This window comes from Chenopodium quinoa, unplaced genomic scaffold (genome assembly GCF_001683475.1).
Source record: "Chenopodium quinoa cultivar QQ74 unplaced genomic scaffold, ASM168347v1, whole genome shotgun sequence".
NCBI classification, from domain to species: Eukaryota; Viridiplantae; Streptophyta; class Magnoliopsida; order Caryophyllales; family Amaranthaceae; genus Chenopodium; species Chenopodium quinoa.
In genome coordinates, this window is record NW_018742418.1 from 6,861,179 (window position 1) to 6,876,056 (window position 14,878).

The 14,878-nt window shown below is 34.7% G+C and overlaps 2 protein-coding genes across 2 annotated transcripts; both read left to right on the forward strand.

Annotated features, from left to right (window-relative positions):
• The first annotated feature begins 1,423 nt into the window (after positions 1 to 1,423).
• LOC110711910 lies at positions 1,424 to 5,365 on the forward strand. Its single transcript, XM_021890351.1, has 5 exons — positions 1,424 to 1,954; positions 3,337 to 3,700; positions 3,821 to 3,891; positions 4,841 to 4,939; positions 5,081 to 5,365. The coding sequence occupies exons 1-5, from the start codon at positions 1,598 to 1,600 to the stop codon at positions 5,165 to 5,167; spliced, it is 978 nt and encodes a 325-aa protein (XP_021746043.1). The 5' UTR covers positions 1,424 to 1,597; the 3' UTR covers positions 5,168 to 5,365.
• Positions 5,366 to 10,325: 4,960 nt separating this feature from the next.
• On the forward strand, positions 10,326 to 14,039 carry LOC110711936 (transaldolase-like). The gene is made up of 7 exons (XM_021890374.1): positions 10,326 to 10,636; positions 10,714 to 10,885; positions 10,975 to 11,024; positions 11,537 to 11,837; positions 12,980 to 13,168; positions 13,287 to 13,469; positions 13,575 to 14,039. The coding sequence occupies exons 1-7, from the start codon at positions 10,449 to 10,451 to the stop codon at positions 13,818 to 13,820; spliced, it is 1,329 nt and encodes a 442-aa protein (XP_021746066.1). The 5' UTR covers positions 10,326 to 10,448; the 3' UTR covers positions 13,821 to 14,039.
• The last annotated feature ends 839 nt before the right edge of the window (positions 14,040 to 14,878 follow it).

The following is a 14,878-nucleotide window of genomic DNA, read 5'->3' on the forward strand; positions in this document are numbered from 1 at the left end:
ATTTTGATTTTTTTTTTTAAATTATTAGAGCGCCATGTAGGATTAGTATTTTTAGAGCGTTACGTATAGGATTTTTCCACGTAGGATTGTTATTTTAAAGCGCCATGTAAGATTAAAATTAAAAATTTAAATATATTATAAAAATAAATACTATCTTTTTAAATTGGAAATTTTATCTAAGAGAAAGGAAACAATTTATTTTAGTTCGTATATATAAAAAAATACTATTAAATTTTAAAAAAATGAAATTTACGTTCAATTGATATTAAAAAAAAATTGGATTAGATAAAAAAAATAATGAAAATATGACAAGTGATTATAATAAAATATTTTATAAATATATACTAATAAAAAAATAAAATCTCGTTATATTATATAAAGGGGAGTTTTTTCCAAGGTTTTAGAGAGCCACCCAGAATTTTGATTTTTTTAAAATTATTAGAGCGCTATGTAGGATTAGTATTATTAGAGCGTTACGTATAGAATTTTGCCACGTAGGATTGCTATTTTAATTTTTTTTTAAATATCAATTGAACGTGAATTTCATTTTTTGGGCTCAATGTTGATATTTAAAAAAAAATTGGATTAGATAAAAAAAATAATGAAAATGTGTCAAGTGATTATAATAAAATAATTTATAAAAATATACTAATAAAAAAAATGAAAACATGTTTATTAAAAAAAATATTAGTTTTCTTTAAAAAAAATAGTTTTAAATTAAATACAAAAAATAAGAAAAATCCATTGAAATTAAAAATATATCCTTTCTCTTTTTCTAGCAAACAAAAAAAAAATGCTCATCATTTATCATTTATTCGTCTTATAGATTAAGTTCTATGTTAACAAAATAAAATTGGCGAATGAAATTTTAAAGTTTAAATTAATAAATATAAAATATTATTTTAAAGTTTAAATTAAAAAATATTAGGAATTTCATCTAAATATATAACGAGAGAAAATTTACTATTTATTTAAAATAAGTAAAATAAAAATATTAAATGATAATATGATATACTACGTACAACGAATAAATATAGTAACAAATTTTGTCACAAACATACGAAAAAAAATATAAGTTGTAAAAAAATACAAGCAAACCGTGCATCACACGGGTTTCATCTAGTTGTTATTAAACACAAGTAGCTCCTTCCCCTTTTTTTTTGTATTTTTGTTTGATTTTTAACACTATTTACAAGCACCCATTTAACTAAAGTTTTTTTTTATATAGGTGCAAGTTTGACCAAAGTTTGTGCTTTATACCAAAGAAAATAGGCTAATATTACACATAATAATCATGTGGATTCTTATTATAAATTATAATTGCTGAATATTTCTTAATCAGATATCAACTTTTAACATTTATACGTAATATTTGATAATTATCTAGTATTACTGATCAAAATTTGGCATTAACAAAAATAACACTGAATGACACTTAAAAATAACAAAACGGGTATATAATTTGGGGTGAGAGAGGGAGAAGCGAGGAGGTGGTTCCAATTAAAAGCAGACAAAACTATCCTGTAATTTTTAGCACGATATATTATTTGATTATTTTGCTCGTCTTCGTCCAATTGAAGCTTGAGAAAGAATTGCGATGGTAACAACAGTAGCGGGAGTTAGTATGGGAACAACAGCAATAGGGGCAGCAGCAGCAACTATGAGTCGACCGTTTAAGATGACGAGAATCAGGAAGAAGAATTACGTCAGCACTATTTTTCAGCAACAGCATCATCATCATCTTCGTCGTCGTCAGCAAAATTCTGAACTGAAATTGAAGTTTGGAGAAAGCAGCAGCAGCAGCAGAATAGTTAATTTTGGTAAAGTTGAATTGGGGGAAATTGGAAGAATTAGAAATTTCCGTCAATTTCACTGCAAAGCAATTGATCAAACCCAAAACGTCTTTCAAGGTGTTTACGGTCCCTGGACTATTGACACGTCCGACGTTCGTGAGGTTTTCTCTCTCTCCTCTGTTTTTTGCAGTATTCATAAGATTTCTAACTAATTAATTTTCTAATTTATTATTTTAAGCTCTAATTCGGTTTATTAATGCTATGATTTCCTTGCTTTATAATCTATGTATAATTGATTACACAAACATAGCTCAATTAAAGCTTGTACTAAAAACAATTGTTCATAGGATTAGTAGGGGTATCCCAAATTTCCAATTATAAATTCACTTTGGCTCTGTTTGTTTTAATGGAAAACAGTGACTGTGAAAAGACTTTTTATTTGTTTGTTTGATTAATGGGAAGCTAATAGAGAGAGAAAATTGGAAATAAACGGGAGGGGAAGGATAGAGGAGTGAAAACATAGAAGTGAGGAATAAAGAGGAAAATGTTACATACCTTGTTTACAAAAGGAAAATGGTTTTCCTTTTATAAAAAGAAGCTTTACATCCATGAAAAATTGTTTTATACCCTTTAACCAAAATAAGCAAAGTAAATTGGAAAAATGAAGGTAAATCATTTTCCTTGAAAAATGTTTTTCCACCAAAATAAACAAAGTCTTAGGATCCGTTTGTTTTCATGGAAAACAGCTTTTTGGGAAAATGATTCTCCATGAAAATAATTTTCAAGGGAAAACACAGTTGTATATTTTTTTCTTTGTTTGTTTCCTTACAAGAAAAATCATATAGGAAGGGGAAAATAGGAGTGGAAGGGAGAAGATGGATGAGAGGAGAGGTAAAGGATGTAAGGAGTATGGTAGAAAATGTGGCATACCATCATTTTAGAAGGAAAACATTTTCTGATCTTGGGAGAACTACTTTCCACCTTTGGGAAAATTGTTTTCCATCCCTTTAGTAACTAAATAATGGAAAATGAAAATGAGAATCATTTTCTTTCTAGGATAATGTTTTCCGTCAAAACAAATAGAGCCTTTGTGTTTTCCTATATTCCATTTGGGTGCTTTGGTGTGTGATTAGTGCCCGAAACCTATTTTTGTTAAGAGTTTTTGTTTGAGTAGTCCTTCATGCTGATTTTGTTTAAAGCCTTTTGTTTTTTTTGGTGTGTGTCTAGTTTTTTATTTTAATAGATTTAGGACAAATACACGGAGAAATATTAGAAAATTGGAACTCCATGGTATTGATGGTGCTTTTTGGGGACTTGGGATTGGTGAGAGTTACCATTTGGTGAAGCTTCTTTGCATCAACAGCCCCTCAGCCAGCCACTAGCTAGTCAACCAGTAGAAAAATGATGGTCCTAATTAGTTATCAATATAACATCTCTTAATCAAGAGTGATTTTGTTATCAATTTAGCACTATGTTTTGGTGATGTTTCATCATGCTTGAAGCTTGATGACAACCCTTTTAATTCTAGTATGTTATTCCAAAGGTGATTTTATATAGGTCTGGACTTGTGACGGCAGCTCTCTCCTTTGTTCTTGCCTCTTCAACAGCTTTTTTGCCTGGTAACTCTTTGTTAAGCGACATCCTCAAGCAGAATTTAGATCTATTCTATCTGTTGGGATCCACTGGACTGGGTTTGTCATTATTTTTGATTCACATCTATGTAACTGAAATCAAGCGGACCCTGCAAGCACTTTGGGCCTTAGGTACCGTTGGTTCATTAGTCACTTATACTGCCCTTGCTCAACCAGCTGGTGAAGGCTTGGTGCAATATGTTGTTGATAACCCAACTGCTGTCTGGCTTGTGGGTCCTATTTTTGCTTCTCTCACGGGACTGGTTTTCAAAGAAGGTATGTGCCCATAAAATCACTACCATTAGGGCTTCTAGGCCATTGGGTATTTCCTCTTTATGAGACCAACTGCATCTTTTTTTGCCGGCCTTTGGGACTGACTATTGTTTTCTCACATAGGCCTCTGCTATGGGAAGTTGGAAGCTGCTGTCCTTACGTTTATAATTCCTATCAGTCTTCTTGGACACCTGGTACTATTACTCTTGCAAGTGAACTTTACATTTTGCATTTAATTGGTATCTTTCCCAGCCAAAAAGGGGAGAACCCCTGAAGTATGTTATGATGCTTTCACATGTATTTGCTGGTGTGGGTTATGGTCCTTGAACTGGATATATATTTCCTTGTTAGTATTTCGTGCTTGAGTGCTAATGTTACTATCGACAGAAAATCTTAATGTTCCTCCATTTCAAGATTTTGTTTTGAAAATTTTACATAATAATAGCTGTATACTAATATGTGACTGAACTTTTTTGTCAGTCGTTCCTAGCTGCTTGGTGATATTCATTTGGTTCTTTTTACTTCTGCATAAAAGATCTACTTGTTAATTGCCATATTATTGAAGCTTTGTTACAGGGACTATTGCATAATAGAATCGTTCTGTTCTTGAGAAATGTTTGAGAATATTTTAGTAGTTTATGTCATTTCCCTGAAATTTTCTTCTATATGTTGTAATTCTCAGTGACAGTAAATAACCAGGATGGAATAAACTTGTGCAGATAGCAAAATGAGATAAATTACAAGTTATGTTTGAACTTTTTTTGTCAGCAATTCCTAGGATTTACTTGCCAACTTATAGAAGCTATGTAAATTTGACCCTTGGGAAATAGATTTGTCCCGTTCTTGAGAGATGTTTGAGGATATATTCTGTTATTTATGTCAATTCTCTGTTAATTTTATACTCGTATGCTGTAATTCTGAGCTGCAAAAACTAACCTGCACAGAATAAACTTGTGTTTAGAAAATATCGTGGATATATATATATATATGTATATATATATATATATATTTTTATTTTTTATTTTTTTTTGTTTTTTTCTTTTCTGCTATAAATGTATTTGTGGTTCTCAGCACAGACATAATAATATAGTTGCCTTCTGTTGTTAATTTGGGCCTTGATGTGCTTGATATGACTTGTAACAGACTGGCATATTAGACGATGCAGTGAAATTGAGTCTCCTGGGTGTGTGGATGGCACTCTTTATTATTTTTGCTGGAAGGAAGTTCACTCAACCTGTAAAGGTACGTATCTTTCCTTTGTATTTGGAAATCTTTGTTTGCTTTTGTTATATGTATCACCATTAGAAGTCTTCAACGGATTACATTTTAGTTTGAGATGACTTGATTTATTGAAGTTGTAATTCCAATTTTCTGAAATTGCAGGATGACATAGGTGATAAGTCTGTATTCATGTTTAATGCTCTTCCGGAAGAGGAGAAGGCAGTTCTGCTTGAGAAGCTTAATCAGTGAAGGTTTTAGTTCACATCTACCTTGAGACCTAGCTTCCTAAGCAATAATCTTTGTGAATTTTGTAAGTATTTCAACCATTTTGTTGGTCTGTAACTAACTTACTATATACAGTACCATCCATGAAATTTTAAGCATGGTATCGGTGTCTTGCTGTTGAAAATTAATATATATTCTTCACAAATAACTTCCTAATTGTAATCCTCTTGTATTCTTTTTAAAGGCTTAGTCTATTCTCTTGATAGTAAGATACTGAAATTCTGGCCTCAACACCTTGTTTCCTTGATATACTCCTCCCCTGCACATTATTGCTTTGTTAGATCTCCCATCATCCCTTTATATCTATTTGGAGATGACAATTTTGCACCAGCTGCAATGTTCGGTTCTCTCTGCCTCTCTCTATGAAATTCCAATCACCAAGGGCAAACAACCGAAACATGTTGCTCTGAAGAAAACGTTTGTAGAAGAACGATAAACAAAAGAAATAAAAAATCTTTCAAATGTATGAACTTCCAGGCAAGGGCCTATTAGAGGGTCATACAACGCCGTAATTTCTTCCTGTTTCACCTATTTGATTAAAAGAAACCATTTCTTTGTTGTTGCAACCGGTTCTACAATCATATAAAGTGTTGTTATAACTGGTATCAAATAGAACCTGCTGCTTTAGTCAAAGTTGTGATTGACTTATTTTTTTATATACGTAGTACTCGTATAAACTTGGATGAGGGAGCTCTGATTTGGCTTCCTTTATACAAAATATATACTAGTATAAGGAAATTTTATAATCACATTGAATATCTACACTGTTGAAATTTGATACTCTAGATCTTTGCTCTCCAAAAAAAGAAACAAAGTATATCTTTGGTTGCCTTCAATCAATCAATCAAAGCCTTAATCCCATAAGTGGGGTCGGCTACATGAACAAAATTTGAATATTTCGTGTAGTCATCCACAAAATTTTTCCTCCTCCATCCTTTACGATCCAATGTTTCATCCTCGTGCAAATCCATATACTTCAATTCATATCCTTCCGAAGTCCTTCCAACCAAGTCATTTTTGGTCTCCCTCTCCCTCGTTTAACCCCTCCATTGTCCCACTCTTCGAACCGGTGAACCCTCGGGTCTCCGTCTTACATGCCCAAACCAACGCAGGCAATTTTCCCTTAATTTGTCTGCAATGCGTGCCACACCTACTTTCTTGCGAATAACCTCATTTCTGATTCTATCTCTTAGAGTGTTCCCGCATATCCACCTTAACATGCGCATTTTTGTAACCTCCATCTTTTAATGTGCTTCTTCTTAGAAGCCCAACATTCTGTACCATAGAGCAACACTGGTCTTATGGCAGTCCTATAGAATTTTTCATTCAAATGTAAGGGAATGTTTCGGTCACATAACACTCCCGTGGCCACTCTCCATTTGAGCCACCCCGACTTAATCCCGTGAGCCACGTCTTGATCAATGTCACCATTTTTCTGGATGATCGACCCAAGATACTTAAAACATTCACTCATGGTCAATTCCTTTCCATCCAAACTCTCCACTTCATCACTTGTCCCCCTTTGAGTACCAAAGTGACATACCAAATATTCAGTCTTACTCCGACTTAGCTTAAACCCTCTAAATTCCAACCTTTGCCTCCATTGCTCCAACTTGGCATTAACCCCATCTTTAGTTTCATCCACCAAAACGATATCATCCGCAAACAACATACACCATGGAACCTCATCTTGAATTTGAATTGGTCTAATTACTTCATCTAAAACTGTTACAAAAAGAAAAGGGCTTAATGTAGACCCTTGATGCAATCTAATTGTAATAGGGAAATCTTTGGTCAACCCTCCACATGTCCTCACATTTGTTGACACATCCCGATACATATCCTTAACCAGGTCCACGTACCTTCGTGGGATACCTTTCTTCAACATTGCCCACCAAAGCACCTCTCTTGGCACCTTATCATATGCCTTCTCCAAATCAATAAAGACCATATGAAGATCCTTCTTCTTTACCCAATAAAACTCCATCATTTGTCTTATCAGATGGATTGCTTCCATAGTAGATCTCCCATGAATAAAACCAAATTGGTTATTCGAAATGCTTGTGTATGCCCTCAACCTATGTTCAATCACTCTTTCCCACAACTTCATAGTGTGGCTCATAAGCTTGATCCCTCGATAGTTCGAACAATCTTGAGCGTCACCTTTGTTTTTATAAACCGGGACCAAGGTGCTCTCCCTCCAATCTTGCGAGATCCTCGTAGCCCTCCATATCTTGTTAAAGAGGTTTGTTTACCAATCAATACCAATCTTACCCAAACACCTCCACACCTCTATCAGTATACCATCAGGGCCAACCGTCTTCTTAGGCTTCATCTTTTTCAGCGCAATCTCCACCTCTACTCTTTTAATCATCCGCACATACTCCCATGTTGATTTCTCCATCACTCGCGGAGGTATCTCCTGTCACAACTCCATTACTTCCATTAAACAATTCATCAAAGTACCCCTTCCACCTGTCCTTGATGTCCTCCTCTTGTACTAGGACAATTTGGTTCTTATCTTTGACACACTTTACCATGCCAATATCCTTCCTTGCCTCTTGTCTTCTCTTTGCCATCTTATAAATGATCTTTTATCCCTCCTTGGAGTCCAGCTTTTCATAAACCTCTTGATAAGCCTTTTCTTTTGCTTGTCGAACAGCTGGCTTTACCTTACTCTTAGCCTCCTTATACGCTGTAAAGGTTTCGTCACTCCTACATTTTCCCAAGGCTTGATAGCATTCCCTTTTTTGCTTAATTACTTCTTTCACTTCTTCAATCCACTATGGAGTATCTCTCTGCATCGAAGTTCTTCCCCTTGATTCCCCTAAGACCTCTTTGGCCACTCTCAGGAAATAGTTCTTCATTCGTAACCAAGTCATGTTTGGATCCACATCTGCATCCCAATTTGCCTCCTTGATTACCTTTTCTGTAAAAACCTTAGCATTTGCATCCCTTAGAGTCCACCATCTTATCCTTGGCTCCTCTTGTCTTCCTTTTTGCTTCGCCTTCTCTTTCAAACGAATAGTCGTAACCAAAAGCCAATGCTGCAGTTTAAGCAACTTTGTCTATCTGTGCTCCTTGTGAGCAGGAAGTCTATTTGTGTTGCATTTGCTCCACTCCGGAAAGTTATCAAGTGTGAATCTCGCTTCTTAAACCAAGTATTAGCCAAAATTAAATCATATGATTGGGCAAAATCCATAATAGCTTCACCACCTGCGTCCCTCTACCCATACCTAAAGCCTCCATGAACACTCTCGTAGCCATCTCGTCTTGCCCCAACATGCGCATTTAAATCACCTCTAATGCACAATATCTCAGTGTAGTGGACACCCTGTACCACCTCGTCTAAATCCTCCCAAAATTGTTGTTTCTCTTCTGCATCCAAACCAACTTGGGGAGCATAAGTAATAATAACATTTACAATCTCTTTGCCACATAGCAACTTCACCCTTATCAACCTATCATTCTTCAATAGACCTTGATTACCTCTTTCGACAACCTCTCATCAAGAATCACGCCAAACTCCGTTCCTAGCTCCTCCATTCCTGGTCATGCGGCTTATTTCCTGTCCAACGTACCACACCTTATACCCCAAAACCAAGCCTTGAGCGCCTTCTCCTATCCACCTTATCTCTTGGAGGCACATGACGTTTACGCGTCTTCTCTTCATCACTTCTACCACTTCTGCTGATTTTCCCGTAAGAGACCCTACATTCCAAGAACCAATCCTCAAACTAGAGTCCTTGCAGCATAGAAAAAAAAAAGTTGAATCTTATGTTAATTTATTGGGTTACTAGAGTATTGGGTGAGGCTGATGACAATGTTGAACTTGATCTACAGTTGGTATATGAATCTTTCTATTTCTGAAGAAAAAAACCACTAAAGCATCCACATTTATTGGAAATTAGGGTTCCCATTTACTAAATATTTTTGGGAAGGTTAATTTGATGGAAAGCCTCCAAAAATTCAAGTGGGCCTAATTTGCACACTTGAATGCCAAAACCCACTGACCATGCACCTTTTTCATTTTTTTAAATAAAAAACTGAACACTTGACCTTTAAAAATAGGAGAGAGAAAGTAAATGGGGAGATTAATTAATGTAGGTATGGAATTGTAAAAATGGAATGGGTATGTGATAAAGTTAGTGGAAAGTGATGTGGACTAATGAGGTGAGGAGGGAGAAATTATGGGGAGTCCCATGAATGTTGATGCTCTAAGAGTCTAAAGTACATCAGGGGATGAATAAGAGCATTTTGTTAATCATCCACAGCATGGATACTGTTTTGAAAAACTGATATTTTTTGTGATTAATTAATCTCAAATGATGAAATGGAGGTGTCTTGGTTGGCTAGTATTGATTTCACTAATTGGGTTCTCGCGAATCCAAACGAGTAATACTTGGTTCAACCTAAAATAAAAGAAAGTGTTTTTGTAGGCAATAAAAAGGGAGGGATAGGAAAAAGTTGTTAGGGATAGAAGAAATTTAATGTATGTTTAGGGGATGGGGATAAAGATAAGGATGAAACATTTTATCCCTCTTTGGATTTATAAAGATCAACTGACCCTTAATAAAATTGAAAACATAAAGATTGAAAGCATAAGGAGAGAAGGAAGAAGTTTGTAAGAGTAATTTAATAATTTATCACTTATCCAAACCTTTTTTTGTAATTTTTTTTTATAAAGGTCAAACTTATTTCTAATACTTGTATCTATTATATATTGGATAATATAATTATTTTCCCTATCTAATAATCTTTATCCTTATTCTCCCTTTTTATCCCTCTTATCCCTATCCCTCATATCAAACGTCTCGTAATATAACTAATTACCAATTAGTGTCATTGTCATATCTACGATAATTGTTAGAAAATTTGTAAAGGAGACACTAAATTTAGAAATGTGACTAGTTATGACAAAGAACACCTAAAATTAAAGCCCTTCTCGAGAGTGTTATTGTTAATTATCTTTTCCATTACTCCTATCTCTCATTATTCATTTTTTTTTTTTTGGTTGATAATCAAGGTTTCCGAAATTGACCTTCACCAACCCAGCTCATGAGGTAACCAAAGAGGCAAGAGAAAAAAAACAAGCTCTGTTCCCAATTCCCATTTCCCAACAACCAACCTGGTTTTCAAATATAAGGTGGGTGAAACGTACGGGTAACATATATACAAACGTAAACATTCCTACTATTTTATTTTCTACTCATTCATAAACCCTAACCCCATTTGAAATCAATCAATGGCGACAATATCAAAGATTCTAAACCCAGTTGCACCAACTTCTTCATCTTCATCATCATCATCATCAAGGTTGAATAGCAGATCTTCCATTACTCAACGATGTTTTATGATTGATTTCAACAAATCCAGATTTTCATCATCTCGATTGTCTCTACCTACCAATCGCACCTCATCTTTCCCTTTTCTGTAAGTTTCTCTCTTTTCTTTTGTGATGATTATTCATCTCTTCCGATCTTGCTTGATCTGGGTTTGAAATTGAACAGAGTGAAATGCTCGCAATCTGGTGGAAATGGAACCCCAATCAAAAAAACGAGTTTGCATGAATTATACGAAAAGGAAGGGCAGAGTCCTTGGTATGATAATCTATGCAGACCTGTTACTGATTTGATCCCTTACATTGCTAATGGTGTGAGAGGTGTCACCAGCAATCCCGCGGTATTCTATCGACTTTCTCTATCTATTTATCTATTTGTGTTGTTTCTTTCTTTTCGACTTTTTTTTACTTATCACTTGATGATTCCCAGATTTTCCAGAAAGCCATTTCTTCTTCAGATGCTTACAATCATCAATTCAGGTATTCAAAACTTGATTTTTCTGAACTAAATCCAGTTTTTGCTTAATATGTTGAAATATTTATGTCACAAATCAAGTATGTGGTATATTTTGCATATTATATGATACTTTTATTTCATATTTTAAAATCTTGATATGAGTTGTTGTGATTATAATTTTGAAGGGAGTGATAGAACGCAATCAAAATCAACTGTGGACTAACTTGGGCTAATATATCAATACTTATTTGATCAAAATGAATTAAAGCGTAATTGGGAAGAACTTTTTAAAATGATCTTATTAGAGAGAGATAAGTTTTCTGTAATAATAAACTTAAAAGAGAATTAAGAAAACTTTATGGAATGGAGGAGTAGTAAGTGTTTTTTTATTAGTGATATTGATTTGAATGATGAAATAGAACACATTGGGTGCAAAGATACAATATCAATCAAGAGTAATTATGATTTTGAGTATAATATTTTATTTATCATACTCATTTTTTTTTTCTCTAATTATATTGGAATTAATATGCAGGGAACTTATAAAATCTGGAAAAGACATTGAGAGTGCTTACTGGGAGCTAGTAATCAAGGACATTCAAGATGCATGCAAACTTTTTGAGCCAATATATGATCAAACAGATGCAGCTGATGGTTATGTCTCGGTTGAAGTTTCTCCTAGACTTGCAGATGACACTCAAGGCACTGTGGAAGCTGCTAAGTGGCTTCACAAAGTCGTGAATCGGCCAAATGTTTACATAAAGATTCCGGCTACTGCTCCCTGCATCCCTTCGATAAAGGAAACTATTGCCAACGGTATAAGTGTCAATGTTACTGTAAGTGCTTTCTCTTTAAAGATTATACTGTCTATCAAACTAATGGTGATAATCTTACCAATTGTTGAATGTAGCACTATGAAGATCAATTATCTTGTTTTCTGGCATGCGATTAGACTACTATGCTCTTCAAAATCTTTGTTTGGTTAACCTCCCATGACTGTCTATGCAGTCTATCTGCTAAAGGTTTAGTCTAACTGACGTTCATTCCATTTTTTTAGCTAAACTGAACTTGAAATGGCTACATGAACCATCAGCTTAAGTATATACCCCTTTTCAGTGTAGGTCATTTTACAAAGTTCTTTCAGTTTGGTGCTGCATAGAGTTAATCAATAACACAAGTTTTCACATCAAAACACAACACAACACAACTTCCAGGACAGACCATTATAATATTATATCATTCATTATGGTCTGGTGTTAAACCCTTTAGCGTATGGTTACTAGGTGAATTTTCTTCCTATAGAAAGAAGTATAATAGTCAAAACTTGATTTTAGAACCACTCGTGTCTTCACACAAAATTAAGATAATATGTTGGTTAGTAATTTTCAACTACGATTTTAGAAAAGTATTGGTTAGTAATCTTTGTTCACTATAAGTAGAGTGCAAAAACATAAGGGCTCTTTGAACCTCCTAAAAGATATACTTATTATTTTATTTAAGTTTAAATTTAATTTTCCAACTTGTCAATTCACCCCCAATGGGCAAGGCAAGGCATACAAAGAGATGTCACCTCTGCAGCTGTTGTAAATTGTGATCTTGACCACAGCCTTTGTTTTTTGGATAACTCCTGTATAGTACTGACATATCTTACACTGTTCATTATGGATTGTTTTGGTGTGTTGAATCGTATTGAGGTTATGTGCCAACTTTATAGACAATACCCTGATATAAAGAACAGAGAGTTTTCTGCAGTCGATTGAGATGCTGTATGCTGATACATAATTATTTTGGTGTGTGATAAAATCAATGGCTGGCACTCGTGTGTTTATATGCTTTTTCTTTTGATGCTCTCTAGCTTGCATAATAACAGCACTTCATTATGAAACTGATATTGAAGTGGCAAGATTGTATCTATTGCTTAGAATGTAATATAATATTATCTTGGCATTTAACTGTGAGGCTCTGTGCAAATGTGCAGCTTATTTTCTCACTTTCCAGGTACGAGGCTGTGATAGACGCATACTTAGATGGGCTGGAGGCTTCTGGTCTCAGTGATCTCTCCAGAGTGACAAGTGTTGCTTCCTTTTTCGTCAGTAGGGTTGACTCCCTGATTGACAAATTGCTTGAAAAGATAGGAACCCCAGAAGCTCTTGATCTCCGTGGGAAGGTAACATGATTGCCTTTCTTTTAATTTTGGTGACATGATTGGCAACAATGCCAATACTTTGAGGATTCTAAATGTTCTTATATGATTACTCGTTAATATAACTTCTTTGCTAATACAGGCTGCAGTGGCCCAAGCTACTTTGGCTTTCCAACTTTATCAGAAGAAATTTTCTGGTCCAAGATGGGAAGCATTGGTTAAAAAAGGTGCCAAGAAGCAGAGGCTATTGTGGGCTTCTACAAGTGTTAAGAATCCATCCTACTCAGATACTCTCTATGTTGACCCTCTGATTGGCCCTGATACTGTAAGTAAATTGCATTTTAAATTTTCTTTAGGTGTTTTGAAGTGATTATATACTTCGTGTAAATTGTTGAAGGGACTTAACCTCGAAACTCTCCTTTTTTTTCAGGTTTCAACCATGCCGGATCAGGCCCTTGAAGCATTTATTGACCATGGAACAGTCTCTAGAACCATCGATGCAAATGTCTCTGAGGCTGAAGGTATCTACAGTGCACTTGAGAAGTTAGGGATTGATTGGAACCAGGTGGGCTCTCAGCTGGAAGTTGAAGGAGTAGACTCCTTCAAGAAGAGCTTTGATAGCCTGCTTGATACCCTGCAAGAGAAAGCTAACTCCCTGAATTTGGTAAACCAATGAGTGAAATTGCCATCGAGTTTGTGAAATTAATCATGTATTTTAGTCAAGTGTATAAGTGGTTCTATTGCTTTTATCTTTCCTTTACAAAAAGAGGGAAAACTATATATTGATGTTGTTTAAGATTTGAATAAAAATGGCCGGATCTAACTGATAGGTGTGTCTGCTTATCTGTTAGTTGTGGCACGCAATTTGCTGCAGTGTGATTTTCATAATATTTAACTCATGAGTTTAAGATCAAACAGTTAGGCTTTTCATATTTTGGGATATTATCCCTGAGTTTCTTCCCTTTTTTCCCATGAAGTCGATTAGCATTTCCAGATCAACTGTAGTCGAGCCTGATGTGTATTTTGACGGTTTATATTTGATGGAAGGATTTGAGTGATTTTAATGGTGGAAATTTGAAAGATAGTCTTAGAAGGCAACGACTTCTAAGTTTGATTTTAGGAGTAACGATCCCAAAACCCTAGTTAACAACTAGTTTGAACCTTAACAAAGTTCTCTTCAAGCAAAAGCTCAATAATCTCAAATTATAATTCATAAAACATCCTGTTAAAATAATTGACATACAACTAGTATATATAGGAAAAATAAATCTATCCTACTTGCCCTGCAAGAAAACTAAATAAAAAGCCCTAATAATTAATTAATGAACCAAGAGAGCCCACTAATTAATTAACACAACTTTGGAAGCCCAAGGCCCCATAACTACTACTAAGAAAATAATAAAAACATTATTAAAAACTCACTTGTAAAACCCCTACTTTAAGAGTAAGGTAAAACCAAGAGAGTACCTAAATAAAGCAATAAAAATAGTTATAAGGAAGGGGACTCGATTCACATCATTCCCTCCCTCTTAAAAAAAAACTTGCCCTCAAGTTTCGTTCGGAAGACAAGGTACCAAGTCACTAGCCCTCATAGTAGCGCAAATTCCCGCTCCAAGAAGTACTTGAAAAGTATCATAATTCTCCCTATGCACAATCTTGAAAGGTCCTTCCTCTAATGGTTCATTCTTACCTCTAGAATTATTAAAGATTTTTTGAGCATTTAAAGATAAGAAA